This window comes from Electrona antarctica (genome assembly GCF_951216825.1).
Source record: "Electrona antarctica genome assembly, chromosome: 22".
Classification (NCBI taxonomy): Eukaryota; Metazoa; Chordata; class Actinopteri; order Myctophiformes; family Myctophidae; genus Electrona; species Electrona antarctica.
Window position 1 is genome coordinate 18,519,816 of NC_136805.1, and position 22,722 is coordinate 18,542,537.

Below are 22,722 nucleotides of genomic sequence, written 5' to 3' on the forward strand. Positions count from 1 at the left end.
ACCAATCACTCAACAGCAGAGAGCTGTGTGTGTGTGTGTGTGTGTGTGTGTGTGCAGTGAGTGCAACGAGAGGTGCGCCTTCAAGTTCATCAAGGTCAAAAAGTCTATCATTTGATTGGCTGCTGTGGAGCAGGGAACCAAGTCAGCTAGGGACCTGACTGAGAGTGAGAGAGTGTCATAGTTCAGAGCAGAGGGATACAGAGCCACACTGCAGGCAGCCGGCAATGAGGCAGGAGAGATGACAGAAGGAGCAAGTGACACCGGGCCAACTGTTTCCATTTTAATTGGATAGATAGACTCGAGGAGTTATTGATCTCTGTTTCTTTCTGACATAGAGTAGTTTGATTACAATGGCAGAAACAGGTACTGTATGCGTGTGTGTGTGTGTGTGTGTGTGTGTGTGTGTGTGTGTGTGTGTGTGTGTGTGTGTGTGTGTGTGTGTGTGTGTGTGTGTGTGTGTGTGTGTGTGTGTGTGTGTGTGTGTGTGTGTGTGCGTGCGTGCGTGCGTGCGTGCGTGCGTGCGTGCGTGCGTGCGTGCGTGCCGTGCATGCGTGTGAATACTTTCCTTCATCTGTCTTATATTACTTCTCCACAGGCCATCTTCTCTCTTTCTCTCAATTGTTGAGGGAGGGAAGGGGAAGGATATTTTAGGTTATGGTGTGTTGTTTGACCCAAATGTCTTCATCTGTCTCACGCTCAGATACAGTCTTTGATGAAACTCTTACTCCACCGTAGCTTTCAAAAAATTGGGGTGGTCTTCCTTATGAATGTACTGTAGATGACACATCTACCATATAATGTTATTCTTCCTTCAACTGGTGCTATCCAGAGCTCCAAGTTAAAAGTGACTGAGTGGGTAGAGGTCGAGGTCTTTCTCAAGGACATTTCTGCCGGATGCATGGCTGTAACCATTTGTTATCGCAGGGAACTACCTAACTGTTTTACTGGGTTTTTAAGGAGAGAGAAACTCTCCCCTTATTATCTTTCTACATTTATTGAGAAAGCTGAGAGGGAACCAATGACAAAAGATGCAAGAGGGTTGATTTGATTTTAGGCCATGAAGGGATACATACATGTTGTGTTTAGTAGTCTGAACTCTGAACCGTTAACTCTCCCCTCCAGACATCAACATGCCCACATCCAACGTCGGCTGGCCTGAAGAATTTGGCTTCCAGCTGGGAGGGAACGGCCCCACCTACATCCTGGCCGTGGAGGAAGGGAGTAGTGCCTACCTGGCGGGGCTGCAGCCAGGGGACCAGGTGCTGGAAATCGAAGGGCAAAGTGTGTCGACGCTAGGCTCCCAGGCCGTCATCGCCATAGCCCAGACCCAGAAGAACATCCCGCCAAGCATTGGAGTGGTGTCACGCATACAACAAGTACGGCAGAGTTTGTCAAAATAATATCAAAATATCAGAATTGATGGACCATTGGACCATTTATGATTCATCATGATATTGTTACTTTGTCCCCCTGCTATATACTTATATATATTTGACTTCAATTAGGCTTTTGATTAACATATCATAAACTGCAAATTATAATCAAATGAAAATTAACTGACCCTTTGCAGGTGGACATTACTCCCGGACCTGATGGTCGTTTTGGCTTCACCATCGTGGGAGACTGCCCCCTGCTGGTGGAGGACTGCTCCCCTTGCTCTCCAGCGGGCCGCAGCGGCCTGAGGGCCGGCGACTATGTCATGGAGGTCAACGGCATCCCTGTCAGGCAGCACGAGATGGCTGCCACGCTCATCAAGTCAAGCCAGGGCCGCACACTGCGTCTTGGGGTGCTCTGCCTTGGCCCCAGGCAGAAGCGCAGCAGCAGTGTGGAGGACAGCCAGCTGGGGATGAGGCCCGACCGCAAACACAAGGCCCTGGAGTTCAACAGGAAGGTCAGTGTGTCAGGGTTAAGCATAGAGTGAGTTACTGAGTTGTATATTATAGTGGGGACTCTGAGGAGTGGTAACCAAGAATCCTGTCCATATATTAATTTCAATTAAGTTGCTCACCCAGTGCATACTCCTTCTTTCAAGTATATGTGTCCATAGGGCTTGGGGTTATAATTTATGCACTGGAAATAGTGTGGACTCACATAATGCGTGACAGACAATCTGTCTGAAACGCAAGCCAGATGCTGGACCAAAGTATATCATGTACCCTGTATATTAGAGCAGAAAGAGAGTTTAATTTAATGCAATGATGTTTAATATTGCTATGATATCGGCAGCATCGCTCCAAAAACGCTTGGTATCAACTTTCATAAACCTCTCTAACCTTCTTCTCATTCATTGTCCTCAGATCGAGCAGATCCTGGGTGCAGAGCCGGAGGTGAAAGAGAGGCTGTTTTCTGTACTGAAGCAGTATGCTGCTGAGAAGAAAGTTGAGTGGCTGGCCTCGGTCCTGCCAGACATACTGATCACTGATGAGCAGCGTCAACTTATCTCCAGCATCAGGTAACTGAGGACTCTGTTTTGCCTCTGCTCTGCTGTACTGTACACATCAATCTATGCCATTATTGTTGTACGAGGAACTGTGAAATGCAAGTACAGCACGGACAATACATCAAAAGAAGGCTTATCCTGGCAATGAGCAAAAAATGATACCGTTCCTTCCGAGTAAGGATTGGATTGCTAAATGTATAGCTGAAAGACAACTCAGAATTTGGTTTCGTTAAGGCAACAGCACTCAAAATGATTAACTTGACCAGCCTTATTTGGGGCTTAATCCATAGGCGTCTGGCTGAGTTCAGGTGGTGCTGTGTGGACTGGGAAGAGCGTCATAATTTAGATTATTAGCATTATCTCACCTTCAGTTGATGCTTCATCCATGCGAGTTAAACCGACATGATCGTTTGTTTATTTTTGGAATACGCTTGTTATTTTGACGCGATATTAAACAACTGTATGGGAATTCTGAAAAAGTTAAAAACATGACCCAGGTAGGATGCGTCAGACATCGGTGCTCTATAAGATCAAACTGATGGGGTATAGTGGCCAGGGCCTCCATCAAAGTCCACTGTACGTTTCATAACTTGTGTGGTCATGTAATAGTCACCTATACATATAAAATGGGTACCTAGTGGCCACTCTGTATAAGAGTGTCTGCTAAAAGCCTAAAATGTAAGTAGAAAATGCATTCAAAATAGAATGCAGGGTTCATAGCAGAGCAAACTTCGTGGTTGCTACTTGTTGTACAGCTTTGGTTTTCCAATGTTTCTGTTCTAATGCATCTCCTATCCTCACATTGCAGTGCCAATGAAAAGTAATGTTAATCTGCAGGGATTTAAATGTAATCACCTGGTAAACCTGCTATTGCTTTTGCTCATTCTGCCGGGGGAAGATTAGGAGGGGGTTCCCCACAGCACTTTAGGTGGGCTCCATCTGTCAGCCAGCATTAGGAATACACAGTGACTGACCGTCTCAGTTACAATGGACGTGCGTGCGTGTGACCGGTGGCCAAATTAGTCACATTCAACAGTGTCTGATTTATACTCTTTACAATGACACTTTGATCAGGGCAGTATTATGCGTGTCTTAAGTACCAGGTCTTATTACTTAATTTAAGACCTGGAGACGCCTCCAGGTCAATGCCATTTGGCTATTCTGAGTGGCCAAACAGCATTGACCACGCCTCCAGGTCTTAAGTAATTAAGTAATAAGACCTGGTACTTAAGACACGCATAATACTGTTTGAGTCTGATAGATATATAGATATATATACTTTAAATTTGCTTTGTCCAACAGCTCCAGTACACAGAATTATCTCACCAAGTTTACAGAAATAAATGTAGTTGTAAAGTATAAGAGCCAACCTTAGAGAGACTGACACTAACAACGACTTTATAGGAATATATATTTATTACCAAAATAATTAGAAAAGAGAAATACAGTGGGGCCTCTATATGCGCATAAAATACACATACAAAAGATGACCTAACATAAAATTCTATACTATCTAAAATACTAAATCTAATCTACCAACACTATAATATTCCTAAAACTATATCAGCAGTGTGCAAAGCAGCAGTGTGGTTGATTCCTATGACGTTTGGCTGTCAGTAGATATGACAAAGGCCGTTTTCACAAAATAATGACCATAGACATAAAAACTGTATGCTCGTTGGTTTAGGGGTTGATTCGGGACACTTCAATCAGGCTGTTCTCACCTTACTGTGACTGTGTACCTGCTGAATTTAATGCATAGTTTAATGCATAGTGCCATGGCCAATGTATGCCATTGCAATGTTTTCATTCTGGGAGAGGATAAAACATCCGCACACTGTTTTTAAGCTCCAAAAACCTGTCCTTGATTCCTAAATACAGGCATTGTCCACACGATCTTCTCTGTGAAATGTTTTCATTATTCAGCATGTCTGAAGCGTGGCAAAATGGACCAGGGTTATGACGAGAGCAGTCATCATTGGCACCACAGTCTCAGAAGACCATAGATTGTCTGTGCCTGGGAGATAGCACAGCCAGTGTCTGTTCTGCTATGACTGAGAAGGCCAATGCCTGAGAGGCAGATGTTACATGTAGGCGGGTCCCGATGATGTTGATGTTGTGGCAGGTTGATTCCTCTTTGTCCTCTTTGCTTCATGATGTAGAGCCAGGGTGGTTTCACGTGTCAGCAACCCGCCGTGGAGTGCCTGCTACCAATAAAGATGTTGCAGAGTTCCTTATTCCCAGGTGACAGGGCTGACATTGAATGACATGATGTCTTGCTTAGCTGTGGACGGCTCCTCTTGTCAGACGATACTTCCGCATAGAGAATGTCCTTCAGGAGATATAGCACAGTACTTCTGTGGTCATGGGGCATTGGTTTGACCTGTTGTCCAGTAAGTATAGGGTGATGCTGGCAACTACAAAAAGTCAAAGCTTTTATTTGGAAATGCGAAGTGCACAAGATTTTTAGGGGGTGTGTGTGTGTGTGTGTGTGTGTGTGTGTGTGTGTGTGTACACACGTGTGTGTACAATATGTGTGTGTGTGCAATCAGCAGAGATGGCCTGACTGATTTTGGTGACCGCTAGTACCTAAAGCTGGATTTATTCTTAGTTGTGCAGCGATGTCGGATGCAGAAAATAACCGATGTTTGATCGGCTATTGTCCTAAGTAATAAGTATTAGGACAAACCTTTCTAACAGGCAGGTTAGTGCATTCATGCTCCCTGGTAGAGTATCCCAAACCATTAGAATGACATTATCTTTTCCTCTAGTGCCACCCTCAGGCCAGAATGACAACTTTGCACACAAGATCATATCTTGTCACTATTTAATTTTATGACATAGAACACGACACGCCCAATAATTATGTCATAAATAGTCATATTGTAGGATGAACTCTACTGAGTTTGGTGACCCTGTGGCCTTTCTTCCAGTGCAGTGGTTCTCAAAGTTTTCATGGCAAGGATCCCCAAATTAATATGTATATACTGTATAGGGTTACAGTGATTAAACTGATTTTGGAACCACCTCAAGGACCATACCTTGAGATCCACTGCTCTACTGTGAAAACTGCTGCTAGAAGGGCTTTAAGATTTGTCTTGTTGATTTATGTCTGACTATGTTACGATTGGGCTAATATCCTTGCCTTGCACTCAGGAGTACAACTAGGCTACATGACATCACATCGTACACACCTCATACTTAGGACCGCAATGGAAACAAGCTGTAAGCTTTATTGTGTTATCCTTTTGACTATGGTGGGTCAGATGTCTGTTACATATGACATATTATGTTTTATTTCACGATCAATAAAGATATCAATCAATCAAAACACATACCGGTATACATTTATTTATTATAAATAGCTTATACAGTAGTGGTCAATTTAATGAAAACTAATTGGTCAGGAACGTTATGTGGCTGGAATATATTAAAAAAAGAAAGAACAATTATGTATGTATACATGCTTGGAGATCCATTATTTTTGTTACTTTGGACAATGTTTGCTATAATAATCACAAAATAGTATTAGGGATGCAAAGTGTAAAGTGGCTCATAAATGTGTTGTTGCAGTCAGACAAGAAGATGTGTCTATAACATGTCACATCATTCACATGAACAGTAGATGGACGGGTGTGGATTGATATGCACTCAGGGCTGATCTCAAATTTGAAGAACTTAATTTGAGGTTAAATTGGAATGCCTGGAGTTGGCAATTGCCAACCACTAGGACCCCAAATGTGAGGAACATATAGGCTTGGAGTATATTCTAATTATTTTAGTATTTAATGTTCCACCTGTGGTGACATGGTGTTCAGAGTGACGAAGGAAGTGGTTATGAATATGGTGAATGATGAATAATTCAAATGGTGTCACAGTGTTCACTGTACAGCTGCTATTAGCATGCTACCATCTGTACAAGCCCAATAATAGTGGCATAAATCACACGCACGCACACACACACACACACACACACACACACACACACACACACACACACACACACACACACACACACACACACACACACACACACACACACACACACACACACACACACACACACACACACACACACACACACACACACACACACCCTCTTGTTCCTATTTGCCACTGTCTGTCAATCTGTTCTGTCTTTCTCCCTTTCTGTCATTTTCTCTTTTCCAGTACTGGTCCTTTTTTTTACTTGAGTATTTGCATTTTGTTTTATACTCCCAGAGGCTAATATTGAACTTTTTACTTCACTAGAATTTTTTCACAGCTTACTTTCCAGATTTAGCTTATTTTATACAAAACATACATTAACTCATGAATTATGATGTATATTATATGTTAAGCTACCCAGCAGGAGCATATAAAGAAATTAAATCAGACCCTCGTTACGAGCTGCAACGTTAAGGTGGTGAACAACACATTAATGCATTACTAATAGGCCACTCTATAATGTGAAATTATGTTTGGTACTAGCCAACGAATATTCTATATTCGAATGAATATTCAAATGTAAAAAATAAAAGAATAATCAAATATTTTAAATTAAGATTGCTGTGTGAGTTCTGGCGAGACTCTGTGCCACGTAAACTAAAACATTATACAAAAATGAGGCTATTAAGATAATTATGAATCAATCATTTGATCTCGCAAGACTCAAGAGAGCGCATTTCTCAGCACCAACCGCGGCCCATACAGGACCGGACCATATAGATAAAGAAAGAGAAAGTTTTACAGCATATTAGGCTGCTAATTTCATATCATATTCATATTAAAATCATATACATTTGACATTCGAAATCATTCGAAAATTGTTCGAATACATGTGTTTTAATTCTGGCAGCACTATTTTGTACTGTAAGTATAGTTTGATGCCAATACTTTTACTTAAAACCTAGCATACAGGACTTTTGTATGCATGTTGTAATACCGTCTTCATTGTATTTCTCATTGTAAAATTGCTACTTCATATCTGAGCATACTTTTTCCACCACTGCTCTTTTTTGTACCTCACCTGACTCGTACCCCCCCTCAATCTCTCTCTCTTTTATATACCACTCTCGGTGTGTTTGTGTGTGTGTGCGCGTGCGTGTGTGCGTGCGTGCGTGTGTAATGTATCCACCCCTCCCCACTCGGTGGGTTGGGCTGCCTGAACATGCCGAGGCATCACCTCCATGTATCTCTGTCTCCAGCTATCATATCAGTCCTCCTATAGGAGTGCTGCGCTGTGTGTAGCTACATGTGGAATAATGTTGTCCGCTGTTCTGTCCGCTGTTCCTGCTCACTGCCGACAGACACAGCAGCATCGACTCCTGTCTGGTTCGGGGCTCAGTGATTTGGTGAAGCATGGCAGAGTGCTGACAAGATGAGCTGTCTGGGGTGAGGAACGTTGTTCAATTCAACTCTGTTTCAGGTTCACTTCAGGTTCAAATTTTGGTTTAGATTAAAGTTTTTGTTCATGGAAATGTATTCATGATTGCTTCATTTGTCACTGTCCAACGCACCTGCATCTGAACGAAGTGGATGTGCAAATATTTTCTTTGCAAATACGTTGGATATAAAAAAAGAATCTACAAGCTCACAATGGATGCAACGTGTTGTGAGCTTGTAGCTCTGCTGTTCCTAATTTAGAAAAATCGTGAAAAAATGTGAAACATTAAGAATAAGACAAATTCGATATTAAATAAAAGAATCTTCATTTCTGGCGGTCCCTGGCAGAATGTTTTTTCAGATGGGGGTACGCAGCCAAATTTGGCAGTCCTTGACATGAAACAAGTTTGAGAAACACTGGTTGTGCTTGTGGTTGTGGTTGTGGTGTTGTCGACACATTCAGGGGTTGTGTTGCAGCAAGGCACTGTGGCAAGAGAGCCGGACATTGATAAGCAGCGGGCGACTGACAGGATCATCCTGCCACCTGGCACACAGTTTGCAGTTTGCCCATTGGTCGTGTTCTGGTGCATGCGATGTGCATGTCCCTGCTGTTAGTTGCTATTGATCACACAATGGTGATCCTCACTTTTGTGTGTGTGTGTGTGTGTGTGTGTGTGTGTGTGTGTGTGTGTGTGTGTGTGTGTGTGTGTGTGTGTGTGTGTGTGTGTGTGTGTGTGTGTGTGTGTGTGTGTGTGTGTGTGTGTGTGTGTGTGTGTGCACGCGTGCGTGCAATCAGCAGAGATGGCCCTACTGATTTTGGCGACTTTATGTGTGTGCTGATGACGACAACTTCACTCCAGGAAGAGTAGCTGTTGCCCTGGTAACATGCTAATGAGGATCCAAATAAACAATATAGTAATAGTACTGAAGGGGAGTAGCCAATGCATGTGTCTTGCAAGCACCGCAATACTTACTTACTAATATACTGTAGTGTAGAATACTTACTTGCATAGACTGGAAGTGAATGTAAACCGTCTTTTTCAGTCACGCAGTTGTGAACTAATGGTTAAGGCTTTCTCTCCTGGACATTTTGCCTAATATATGTTTCCTCTAATGCTCACTATGGCGTCCCGTAGTGAGCATTTCTGCCATTTACTGTATGTCTACACACCCTGTGTCTGAGAGGTGGACTGTGGATGGTTTGAAAAATGTGCCTAGTAGTACCGATGACATAATTGGTGTTAACTTCAAACAATATTTCAAATCGTTTATTTCTTTTTTCATGCTAGAACAAAGGCTTCATGCTATTTCAGCATGCTGACTTTCTAGGAAGGGAAAGGCTGTAGTTTCCATAAGCTAGGAATCCACACCGATTATGTCATTCACTGTTAGGCAGGTCTCTGAAACGATTACAGCCCAATGTAATGATGGGAATGTTGTTACAGCCCAATGTAATGATGGGAATGTTGGTATCTGAGTATTAGTGAGGACTGAGGAGTAGTTATATGACGATATGGTTGAAAATGTTGGTAATGTCTTCCTTTGAGGTATTGATGTAGGATACTTTTTTGCATTCTATTATCATCCTCAAAAAAAGAAGAAAAATACCAAGGGGACAACCTCATTTTTGCTAAATCCAGCTGAAAATGCTCTGGCTGTTGGGTGATAATTTTCCATCTAACCTAGTTATTTTGTGTGGTAGCCTGCAGGGTATTTGAAATATATAGCTCAGAATCAATGCTGAATCAATCCAACTACTGAATTGTTTTGTCAGTTGAGTCGTGTCATTACTCAAGATGACGGCTCTCTTCACAGAACTTTTAACATCATGCTAAATGTAACATACAATGACTCATTGTTCCATGTTTCCTCTGTTCATTATTGATATTCATCAAAGTACATATTGCTGTCCTCCGGATAAGAGACTGAACTCATCCGCCGACATGAGTCATCTCTTTTTGTCATCTGTCTACGCGTCATCTGTCTACGCGTGTGCGTATTGCAATTGTCAGTGAACAATAACAGGTTGGTAGAGTGCATACATTGTTAGTTCGGATGAAAGTATGTTCTATGGTTCTCACAGTTCATTCCTCATGGGTCCATTTCGTTACATTTGTTCAGTGTTACAAGTGTACTGAGGATCTGACCGTGTAGGACACATGGCTCTGAGAAGGAGACCGTGTAGGACACATGGCTCTGAGAAGGAGACCGTGTAGTAGGCTTTTAGATCAGCTATTTCCTCTGCGTGACATATACAGTATGCACAACCAAGTATATCAATCAATCAAATCAGCCCTGCTGCGTGGTTCTCTTATGCTTCTGGCCGGCCCTGAGAAGGAGACCGTGTAGGACACATGGCTCTGAGAAGGAGACCGTGTAGGACACATGGCCCTGGAAGGAGACAGTGTAGGACACATGGCTCTGAGAAGGAGACCGTGTAGTACACATGGCTCTGAGAAGGAGACCGTGTAGGACACATGGCTCTGAGAAGGAGACCGTGTAGGACACATGGCCCTGAGAAGGAGACCGTGTAGGACACATGGCTCTGAGAAGGAGACCGTGTAGGACACATGGCTCTGAGAAGGAGACAGTGTAGGACACATGGCTCTGAGAAGGAGACCGTGTAAGACACAAGGCTCTGAGAAGGAGACCGTGTAGGACACATGGCCCTGAGAAGGAGACCGTGTAGGACACATGGCTCTGAGAAGGAGACCGTGTAGGACACATGGCCCTGAGAAGGAGACCGTGTAGGACACATGGCCCTGAGAAGGAGACCGTGTAGGACACATGGCCCTGAGAAGGAGACCGTGTAGGACACATGGCTCTGAGAAGGAGACCGTGTAGGACACATGGCTCTGAGAAGGAGACCGTGTAGGACACATGGCCCTGAGAAGGAGACCGTGTAGGACACATGGCTCTGAGAAGGAGACCGTGTAGGACACATGGCCCTGAGAAGGAGACCGTGTAGGACACATGGCCCTGAGAAGGAGACCGTGTAGGACACATGGCCCTGAGAAGGAGACCGTGTAGGACACATGGCTCTGAGAAGGAGACCGTGTAGGACACATGGCTCTGAGAAGGAGACCGTGTAGGACACATGGTGAGAAGGAGACCGTGTAGGACACATGGCCCTGAGAAGGAGACCGTGTAGGACACATGGCTCTGAAAAGGAGACCATGTAGGACACATGGCTCTGAGAAGGAGACCGTGTAGGACACATGGCTCTGAGAAGGAGACCGTGTAGGACACATGGCCCTGAGAAGGAGACCGTGTAGGACACATGGCTCTTGAGAAATTCACTACGGAGATAATTTCTGTAGCACTCTCTTCAGCATGGCTTCCCACCACCCATTTACAATAGTATTAGCCTATATCAGCACTTTGTAACCTTGTTTCAAAAGGTGCTTTATAAATAAAATGTACTTACTTACTTACTTACAGTACTTACTTATTATTATTATTATTATTATTATTAATCCTTTATTTAAGCAGGGTAACCACATTGAGATTTCCATCTCTTTTTCAAGACAAGGCAACATATAGTTATAGCCTAGTAGTAGCATATAAGGAAGTGTGTTCAGGGAACCCATTACTTTCAGGTTTACACACATTCACACCTACTACTGAAATGACAAAAAGAGCAAACAAATAATTGAATGGCTTGTCCCAATTTAAGCTTTAACTGCTGTAATATTGAGCCCACACACAACCACTATCACACAGTATTTATATTAACAGAGATTGGACACAGCATAGCAGTCTCAGCATGCCCACATCTGGAACTGAAATGAAGTCTTTAGATTTCTGCTTGTCATTCCTCCCTTTGGAGAAATCCAAATGTTCGTCCTTCCACCTCCTCCTCTGCCCCCACCCATGCACCACACCAGATATTAATAGATTGCCAGTCTTCGTAAATGAGGTCAAATCAACCATCGAGTTCGTTTTAAAGTCATACCGTGTAACTTTTTCAAGTAAAAATATTTTTTGACATAATCTATCACTTTCACGATAACCTCCACATAAATTTACCACTGTTTCTCTACTGTTTTTCTTGCAATTTGTCTGCCAATTTGTCTTGCAATTTGTCTGCCCGAACTAGCACAAAAGCCTCTGCCCGGGCTCTGGACAGGGACCAAATTAGCCAATTGATCACACCTGGTAGTAGGCCAGTCCCCAATGGGCACCGCTATCTATAAATGCACCAAGTCTCTGTACGTCTGTAATCCACGTAACTCGAGAACCGTTTTCCCCACCGACTTCAAATTTGACACACACGTTCCACACCACCACAGGGAGTGCAGTGCCCGGCCTTGAGTCGGTGGGATACACTGTTGTCCAGAACCAGCACTAAAGCCTCTGCCCAGGCTCTGGACAGGTCCCCTGCCCAGGCTCTGGACACGGCCCAAATTTGCCAATCACACGTGATCACCCCAGATCTCATTATATGGAGCTGGCCTGTTCTGGCATCACAATGGAGTTCTGACGTCCATATTTGGGCATCCCTGACAAATAACTACGGGCATAAAAGACACAGACATAATAACTGGGTGGGGCATGCATTTCCAACTTGCATCGTTCCAAGTAGGCCAGTGCCCAATGGGCACCGCTCTAGTTATAATCAATTGTAATAACAATTACAACAACGCTATGTGTCGTTTTTGGACCATCATGCTGATTATCAATCTGCTTCTAAAAACTATGGTTAAAATAACACACACACACACACACACACACACACACACACACACACACACACACACACACACACACACACACACACACACACACACACACACACACACACACACACACACACAGACACACACCAACACAAGCGCATATGAACTCTATACATTTCATTCACTCAGCCGGCACTACACTACATGACATCATACTGACGTACCGGTAATAATGACCACAATGGAAACAAGCTGTAAGCTTTTTTGCATTATCCTTTTGACTATGGCGGGTGGGATGTATGTTCCATGTGACATATGTTTTATTTCATGATCAATAAAGATATCTTTGGCCCAGGCGGTTAGCTCAACTGTCTTTTATCCTATCAATAAAGGCAGAAAAAGCCAAAAAATACATATTTAAAAAAAAAAAAAAAAAAAATACAAATATAAATCAAAAAAGATTCAATCAATCAAAACCATAATTAAAGTTCTCAAACTCTGCCCGAACCCGACCAGGCCCGACCAGGCCCGGCCCGGCCCGACGTTTTCGGGCCGAGCCGGGCCCAAAAAATTATGCTAATTAGTCGGGCCGGGCCGAGCCTCGGGCTCGGTGATTTTCCGCGATTTTGTTATTTTTTTTTTTAAAAGAGTGTTATTATAATAAAAATAGCAATTCTGTTATTTGTGTAATCTGATTGTGTATACATGTACTTTATGTATTTATTATGAAGAGGGCTGCGCTAGGCGATTCACTTGTGACAGGAGGACTGGAGACGGGGGTCGCATCGCACTGGCATTTCAGACTCAGAGGCCTCTTACACACAATCACACATGTCAAACCACGTGACTTCCATTGGAAAAGCATTGAGCCTGAGGCGGCCATGAAACACAGACAGAACAGATCATGTCCGTCCGGCATGTTTGTACGAGGCCAGAGCAACATGCAGCCTGCTCCGCAGTCCTGCACTGCGCGCAGGCAGTACAGTAGAGAGAACAGTGAACGGTGTGAGACTTGCTTGCTTGCCTTGCTACCGCTGGTTTCCCTCTGGTTTGCTACTAACCACCAGTTAACTTGCCAAGTTGCCATATGCTTAAATATTTTATAAAATCAATCGGATTATCACAGCTGAAGAAGCGTCAGGTTTTCGTCATGTTGCACTGAGTCTCGTTAACCCAGCTGGCTGCGATGAATAAAACCTAATTATTAATCAACCTCACCAAACGATCCATGGTGATATATAACTACACGCTACACGTAAAGCAACTTCACTTCAGAGGAAACTTAAGGGAGGGAGCTGCAGCTGCTATTCGTGTTTACTCACCAGTCAGTCACCACCACCACTGTATGGAATCCATTAGAATGATTGGAAATAGAAGTTATGGAACATTAATAGCCTATTCTAACGTGAGTTACATACATCCTTTATTTCGATAAATCCGTTGATCTCCGTTCTCACTTTCACACTGAAACACGGCGCCGCTGCGCCGCAACGCCGCAACGCTGATCTACAAGCTCACAACACGTCGCGCTGCTTTTTTTTCTCTCTTTTTTTTTTCTGTCGGGCTTTTTTCGGGCTTCGGGCTTAACATTACGGTAATTTTTAGGGTCGGGCCGAGCCTCGGGTCGACCCAGTTAGGGTAGGGTCGGGCCGGGCCATAGTTTTTGGGCCCGTTGAGAACTTTAACCATAATGGCTATTTATGGACATTATCCACATTCGCTCTTTAGTTGGTCTGAATCTTGTGCTTCCCCTCCTCTTCCCTGTTTATCTGTGTCCCAGTTGCTTTATTTAGCTGTTAAAGTTGTCTTTTATGTCCAGCAATAATTAGCTTTTGTTGGAAGTGCATCAGCATTGCCCCTATTGCCCCCCCCCCCCCCCAATTCTCTCTCTCCATCTATCTCTCTCTCTTTTTGAGTGGTGCAACCACTCCTATAGACAGCTATGTGTGTCCCTGGGTCCGTCCTAGCCTGGCTAATAAGCCAGACTAATATCACACAACACTGTCGCGGTATATCAGTCTGGGCTGGCTCCACTTGGATTTCATTTCCCGGGGAACATTTTCTCTTCGACGCAATTGGTCAGAGCTACTGTCAGTCAAAGGTCTCAAGCATTGAACGTCACTGTACCAAAGCCCGCCTATATTGCATACCGTGTCCCGATTGGTCCGACCTGTTCTCGATTGTAGGAAAGAGGCGTGCTACTGAGCCTCGCCAGACCGAAATCCGCTGGTAGGCAACTTTTTTTTGCCAACGGCTGATTCGGTCTGGTTTATTAACCAGGCTAGGTCCGTCCCTGGGTCTGTCCCTGGGTCCGTCCCTGGCTGTGTCCGACCACGGAAATAGCGTTTGGTTGGTTTTCACCACCAAGTGTCACTGTTGTGCAGCCTAACACACACACACACACACACACACACACACACACACACACACACACACACACACACACACACACACACACACACACACACACACACACACACACACAGTATATATGATGATTCCGGGTGTGACAGTACAGTACAGTAGAGGGACCCCCTGGGGACCCCCACATGGTAACTGTCATTTCTGGACCGTTTCGGATGCGGGGTGGCTCGCCGGAACCGGGCCGGCACCCTGGGCACGTTCCTGTGGGTCTGGAACTTCCGGGGACCCCCACACGGAGTTGCACCACTCACTTCACACGGGTGTGATTTTTGTTGCTAATTGACTGGTGTTGTCGTTTTGGCACAAGACACTGACACAAATTTACAGAGACATATGTGAGGGGGCTCCCGGCTTAGTAATGAATCAAGCTCTCATAAATGACATATGGGTAGGTGGGAATCTAAAAGTATTATGCTTTTAGTTTTTTTCAGACTCTGGCTTTCCGAAGTTAAGCTTCCACACGCCTCACTACAGGTGTAGTTGAGTTTTAATGCTACTGTGGTTCAACCAGCATACAACTGTGTGTGTGTGTATGTGATGTGGGCGTCTTGCGTTCCTGCCAGCAAATCTGATCACTTGAATGAGATGTTGTTCTCAGCTGTCAGCTGTTGCACTGGGTCTTTGCTCAGGAAGATGCCACGTGATTCCCCCTGTATACATAGCTCTCTGTTCATGTACAGGGCTCCAATGTATTTGACCTAAAGGCATAGCTCTCTGCATAGCTCTCTGTTCATGTACAGGGCTCCAATGTATTTGACCTAAAGGCATATAGCATGGAAGTACCATATGTGACCCCTTCCAGTATTTTCAACCACAAGTCGGCTCTAATGAAACTTTTTTTTTTTTTGGTGGTTTTCGTTTTTTGCCACATTAACACATGTTTTTATTCCATCAGAAAGTTGTTTTAGTGTCATTAAGTCGTTGTAATTACATTGCAAAAATGTCTCTGTAATGAAAGATTATTTGCGTATTTTGGGGGTGTGAACATTCCTGCACGTATTTACATAGAGTTGTTTCGATTGGCCATACCTATGTATTGTTCTCCAGTTTCACATAAAAACTGCTGGTTTATAAAAAAGAGTAGTTCCTACCAAACTCCATTGGGACTTCTACTGGAGACTGATATTCACAAATTATATGCTATGGATATTATGTACATGCAATGAGTATCTGGATAATATATGTCTAACAGTATTGAATAATATAAGTGGATATTAATTAATGCAGCAGAGTCAAAGAGGATAGTAGAACCAGTCAAAGTAGAACCAGCTCTGGTGAAGAAACAACTGCTCATACTGTGATTTACATCCCAGCATCTTACAAAGAAAAATCACAAACTGCCACCCACCCCCTAAATGATTTCAGACAGTCTTCATAAATAGTACACAAGGCTTCATATCTTGTCTTTTACCAGTATACTACCACATCCCCTGTACTCTGATGAGTTTCAGCAGAAATACAGAAATAGGCTGTCACATGGAACGTATTATTATCCTTGGAAGTCATTATCCTTATAATAATAATCATATCCTATATTCATGATTACATTGTTATTAACAACAGAGACACAATAACAGCAACAACTGGCTTCTTGGTTAGAGTGGGTGACAATGTTATCACACGTAAAGATGAAATTACCTACCTAGGTTCCATCCTGGAGGCTAATCTTTCCGGTGATAAAATGGCCACCAACGTAATCAAAAAAGTCAACCAAAGAACAAGATTCCTTTACAGGATCTCCTCACTGGTCGACAAAAACACCTTGAAGACCTTAACAGGAGCCCTTGTACAAGGCTTCTTTGACTATGCATGCACCTCCTGGTACCACAGCACCTCAAAGGCCCTTAAAACTAGGCTCCAGACCTCCCAAAACAAACTGGTCAGGCTCCTACTTGGCCTCACCCCCCGAACCCACCTCACCCCTGCCCACTTTGACAGACTGGCATGGCTTAGGGTCGGCGACAGAGTACAGCATCTTGCAATGGGTCTGGTCCACAAGATTCGATACTCCACCAAGATACCCATGTACCTGTGTAGATACTTCCTTAATGTTAACGAAGTCCACACCCACAACACCAGAGGGAGTGCAACGAATCATGTTCAACCCAGATTCGGCACAAACAAGGGACTAAATTATTTTCGCTCCTATGCCACCAAAATGTGGAACGCCCTACCAACAGTCATTAAGACATGCGAATCCCTTGACTCCTTCAAAACCGCTCTCAAAGGGCACCTACGGATGGCTGCAATTCGAAACTGGCCCCCGTAAAATCTGAATCCCCCCCCACCGCCCCCCCCTTTTTCCCCTCACTGTATATGTTTCTTTTCCCTTTTTACCTCCATTATGATGAATTCCTGTACTGTTCTTTGTCTATATAGAAGTGTCTATTTGTACGTCTCTAAATGTTTTGATGAATTGAACATGGTGGACCCTGTTGTAAACAAGTGTAATGCTTAATTGGGTCGTCCACTCACAGTTAACAGCCTTTGTATTGAGTTTGTGCTTGAAATGTACTGTAATTCTGCAAACTGTTAATACAATTTTCAATCAATCAAAAACCAGCTCTGGTGAAGAAACAACTGCTCATACTGTGATTTACATCCCAGCGTCTTACAAAGAAACAGTTAGGCCTATTTGTTTTACAAAACACAAACTGCCACCCACCCCTAAATGATTGCAGACATTATTATTTGTTTTGTTTTTAGTTGTGCTTGAAATTTACTGTAATTCAGAGAGTTCAGCTATTTTACTATAAGCTATAACACACAGAAAGGTAATATATAGGCTAGTTTTTTTTGTTTGTTTGTTTTAGTCGTCGAGTAACACTAAATTAACTTGTAGGCATACTGTATATTTTTGTATGAAGCACAAACAAACTCTGATTGATTGACATTTTTATTCAGTTTGTAGAATGGTTACATTTCAACAAAAGTACAAGTCAATACAAAAATCTGCTAAAAATTCTAAATCGAATCTACAGATAATCCACAGGTCAAATTACAAAGATTAAGATTGAGAATAAATGGATTATTGAGACCGTAGGTGGATATATTCCACTAAGACATCACACTACGATATAACAAACGGTAAAATGGCAGAACTGTACATTTGTATATTTGGTCTAACAGGCTACACAAGACAACAGCATACTGTTCTATAATCATTTACCTGAAAACTCCACAAACAAAGGGAATTTGCTGGGTCCAAGAACTGCGTTTAAGGGGTTTATTAAAGCAGGGTAAAAACTCATAAGGGTGCTCAGACATAAAGCAAAAGTAACCACAGAATCAACATAAATAAAATAAAGCGGTGTAAAGCGGTCAACAAACGGTATGGCGGCCCACCATACCTTACCATAATGCTCAGACTAAACAGATCCATTGTTCAGTTCATAACGTTTACGGTGGCTTGAATTAGTAAAATTCTTCCCACGCTGACCACAAGGGCCAGTTTAAATCCAGTGTGTGAATTGATTGAATTACTAAAAGCCTTTCCACACATATCACAATTATTTGGGTTTCTCTCCTGGGTGAATTATCTGGTGTGTTTTAAGGCCCTCCATTCTAGAGAAATGTTGTCCACACTGATCACATCCATAGGGTTTCTCTCCTGTGTGGATTCTCTGGTGTGTTTTAAGGCTGGACATTTGAGAGAAGTGTTGTCCACACTGATCACATCCATAGGGTTTCTCTCCCGTGTGAATTCTCTGGTGTGTTTTAAGGCTGGACATTTGAGAGAAGTGTTGTCCACATTGAACACATCCATGGGGTTTCTCTCCGGTGTGAATTTTCTGGTGGCTTTTAAGGTTTGCAATTTGAGAGAAGTGTTGTCCACACTGATCACATCCATAGGGTTTCACATCTCCTGTGTGAATTCTCTTGTGGTTTTTAAGGATGGACATTGTAGAGAATTGTTGTCCACACTGATCACATCCATATGGTTTCTCTCCAGTGTGAATTCTCTGGTGTATTTTAATTTTGGACATTGTAGGGAAGTGTTTCCCACACTGAACACATCCATAGGGTTTCTCTCCAGTGTGAATTCTCTGGTGTCTTTTCAGGGTGGACTTGGCAGAGAAGTGTTGTCCACACTGATCACACCCATAGGGTTTCTCTCCTGTGTGAGTTTTCTGGTGGATATTAAGTCCCTCCATTCTAGAGAAATGTTGTCCACATTTATCACATCCATATGGTTTCTCTCCAGTGTGAATTCTCTTGTGGCTTTTAAGGATGGACATTGTAGAGAATTTCTGTCCACACTGATCACATCCATAGGTCTTTTCTCCAGTGTGAATTCTCTGGTGACCTTTCAGGGTGGACTTGTCAGAGAAGTGTTGTCCACACTGATCACATCCATATGGTTTCTCTCCAGTATGAATTCTATGGTGTCTTTTCAGGCTGGACTTGTAAGAGAAGTGTTGTCCACATTGATCACATCCATAGGGTTTCTCTCCGGTGTGAATTATCTGGTGTCTGGTAAGACTGGACATTGTAGGGAAGCGTTTTCCACACTGATCACAGCAGTGGTGTTTTTGCTTAGCCAAGCTTCTTTGTTCATTCACCTCTGGTAGAACAGGAAAACCAGGCTGATGATGCAACACTGCATTTGAAACAAAGACAAAGGAAATGTGTTTTAGACTAGAGGACGCTATTACTGGAATGAATATAGCAAAAACTTTAACACAATAGCCTACATGATTAGACAATTCTAATAATAAAACAAAACAAATAAACATGACTAGATTAAAAAAGCACCCTTATTCCATATACACACAGTAAGTAACTTACAGAGGTGTTGGTGATCATTGGGTCCTCCCTGTTGAGCAGAATTGTTTGTGCTGTGGTCGAGAGAGTTCATCTTCAGCTGAAGTCTGGAGTCCACAGTCAGATGTGATCAGAAATGATTGATATCCTGGAGGAGTTGTGGAGAACTGACAACCATACACACTTATACTAGAGAGCCTGAGGTGGAACCACTAACTGATTGGCCAAAGAGGAAAACAATAGAATCACCAGCCACCAATTACAACGTAACAAACTGATGCATGTGCTCCACCCCTCACTGACTCTATGCAACATTCTAGAAATAAACTGGTATTACTGTGATATTGCTTTGTAAGCTTCATATTTAATTAATCTAAACTATTTCCAAATTATAATACATTTGTAACAGTTAGACATGTTGCTATTGCAGCATCAGCCAGGTGCTCCTTGTTTCAAATTAAGGGTGGGGTTTATTGGCAGACATGTTTTAAAAGGGCTGGGCTACATTCATTCAGGGGATCCCCTAGCTTGATAGCAAGTAACCTTATAGCAAGTATAAGGTTGGCGTATCTGAGGAGGACAATAGTTTGAAGGCATGACTTTCCTAAATGTATCAGCATACTGGCTGACTGGTGAATTAGTAAGTAGAAATGTATCAGCATACTGGCTACCTGGGGAATTAGTAAGTATAAATGCCCTTATTCCATGCTGCTGTGTGCTCCTCCTCTGGTACGCCAGCCAAATGTATGGTATAGTATGTCTTGTTTATATGATGTGGAGTTTTAATGAGTATTTTAAAAGAATAACTACTTTGTGTACAAAAGGAAAAGAGAATACATTTCCTTTGTTTGAAATCTCAAAATGTCTTATTTCCATGCTCAACCTTGGTCACACCAACCTGTGCTTTCTATTGTTAAAGAGGAACAAATGTGGCGTAGTATAGTAGATGTCGTATCTGGTGGAACCACATTTCATCAATATAGTCCATAAGCCATATTCTGTCAATAATGATACCATACATTTGGGTCTCTGTGCTAGTGTGATGGTTAGTGAGCTAGGAGACGGTCGGGCTAGACTCAGAGCAATCACTCAGCCTGAGTACCTTGCATTGTTCTCAATCTGTTTGAGGCTTGCTGAGGTGTTGGGGAGACACTTAATCATTCTTTTGTCTCAAGAAACCTTTTGTGAGACAACTTGTTTACCATGTGTTTTTCAATCTCTGTGAAGTTTCAGACTCCACCTCTGAATTCAACTATGTGAAAAGTATATATCTTGTCAATTGTACGAACTTCCTTTGTGAAATGTTAAAGGTGCTGTAAGGGATATGTTTTGTTAAAATGGCTCTAGTAAATCATTGATATATTGTTTGTTCAGTAACAGAGGTCCTCCCATATATCTCCATACCTACTTCACTAACATCATTATTACTGTTTCATAATGTGAATTGTGTTAAAAGTACAATTGCTCAACAGTAATATGAAGGGGGAATTAAGGCCTGGGCTCTACTGTATTTAAGAACATATTAGCCTACTTTACTTACATACCCATGACTTCTGGGGCATAGGTTGTCAACAAGTGATCTCTGTATGTCAGTAAGAACATAATCAAACTGTGTTTGAAGCATAAAAAGCAGTGCATGTGGCCTGAGCCTCCCTGTTCAATCTTTAACTATCGTTGCTAGTGGGGGTGTAACGATACATTTTAACAGCGATATGATACGTATCACGATATAGGTTGACGATACGACAACATGGACGATATTGGCGTGCGTGCGTGCGTGTATACTCTGCTGCTATAACAAGTTACACCTGGCTGTATTTATGTTTTGTAATTTCACCAACATACCAGTAGGGTTCCCCCAAATAAAATCATTCATGCTTTTGTTTCATCATGTCTTGAATATTGCTACAGACGTCTAACCACGTTAAGTGGACGATTAAAAAGGTTTTAATCATCTATAAAGCACTACATGGGCTGGCTCATCAATGTGTCCATTTCTTTTTTTTACAGTCTATGATTACAGCACTATATCTGTGCTGAAATGTTGTCCCCGGGGTGGTGCTGGAGCAGAAACAGCCCTCTAATAGTGCTGTACCACACACACACGCACACACACACACACACAGACATATTTCAGCAGCATCCAGTTGCATAAAGTGGCTCCTTTCCACCAAGGTGGTTCAGGCATGCACAGGATGCCTCCTGGACGTCTCCATAGTCAAGTCTTTGCTACATGTGAAGCTGGGAGGAGGCCGTGGGGCAGACCAAAGACCAGATGGGGGATTAAATATCCACGCTGGCCTTGGCATACCTCAGGATTCCCTACTTAGTCAATATGTCCCGGGGAAGGGAAGCATGTGATTCTCTGCTAAGATTGTTACCTCCGCGATCCGACTCCGGATAAGCGTAAGAAGATGGATGGATGATTGTTTTTGTGCATTGTACAGAACTTTGTAACCCTTGTTTTGAAATATAGTTGACTTACTTACAATTTTGTTCTATATCTTCTACTACTCAAGAGACATGATCCATCACCACTCTTAACCGTGTGTAAATGGTGAATACTGTCTGTTGATGATCAATCAACACACACCGATGCCTCGTCTGAACTTCACTGTAGCTGAGATCCTGGAATAATGGTGTTGATGTCTATGTCTACCTGTCTGGTGCTTGGGAATGTGAAAATCCAAAAGGCCTTAAGTCAGCAAAATGATGGCAGCTTGACACAGTGGTGAACTGAGTTGATGTGCGCAGAGAGTGAGTGCGTATACTTCTGTACGTGTGCATGTGAGGAGCAAGAGAGAAATAAATAGCGAGAATAAAGTTAAAGCCGGATTTATACTTATATACTAGTTGAGAATGAGATGTGACATATTGTGAGCTTGTAGATCTGTTATTTTTGGTGTGCAACACGGCCAACAGAGTATAAATAAATCAGGTATAAGAGTGAAACGGGGCGATCCGGACCGCCGGCCTACAGCGGTTGGGGCAGCTGGGCTACAACGTAGCCTGCCACCGTGTTGCGGGTTTGAGTCCCGATCCCGACAGCCT

At 42.9% G+C, this 22,722-nt stretch overlaps 1 protein-coding gene across 1 annotated transcript in view; it reads left to right on the plus strand.

Moving 5' to 3' along the window:
* The window catches only part of grid2ipb (glutamate receptor, ionotropic, delta 2 (Grid2) interacting protein, b), a gene marked incomplete at its 5' end in the record, with an annotated part of 53,078 nt that overhangs the window by 418 nt on the left and 29,938 nt on the right, over positions 1-22,722 (plus strand). Inside the window, 3 exons of the mRNA XM_079492262.1 lie at positions 1,123-1,376; positions 1,571-1,891; positions 2,298-2,452. Of these exons, the coding sequence (XP_079348388.1) occupies positions 1,123-1,376; positions 1,571-1,891; positions 2,298-2,452 (730 nt within the window). The remainder of the gene's footprint in view (positions 1-1,122; positions 1,377-1,570; positions 1,892-2,297; positions 2,453-22,722) is intronic.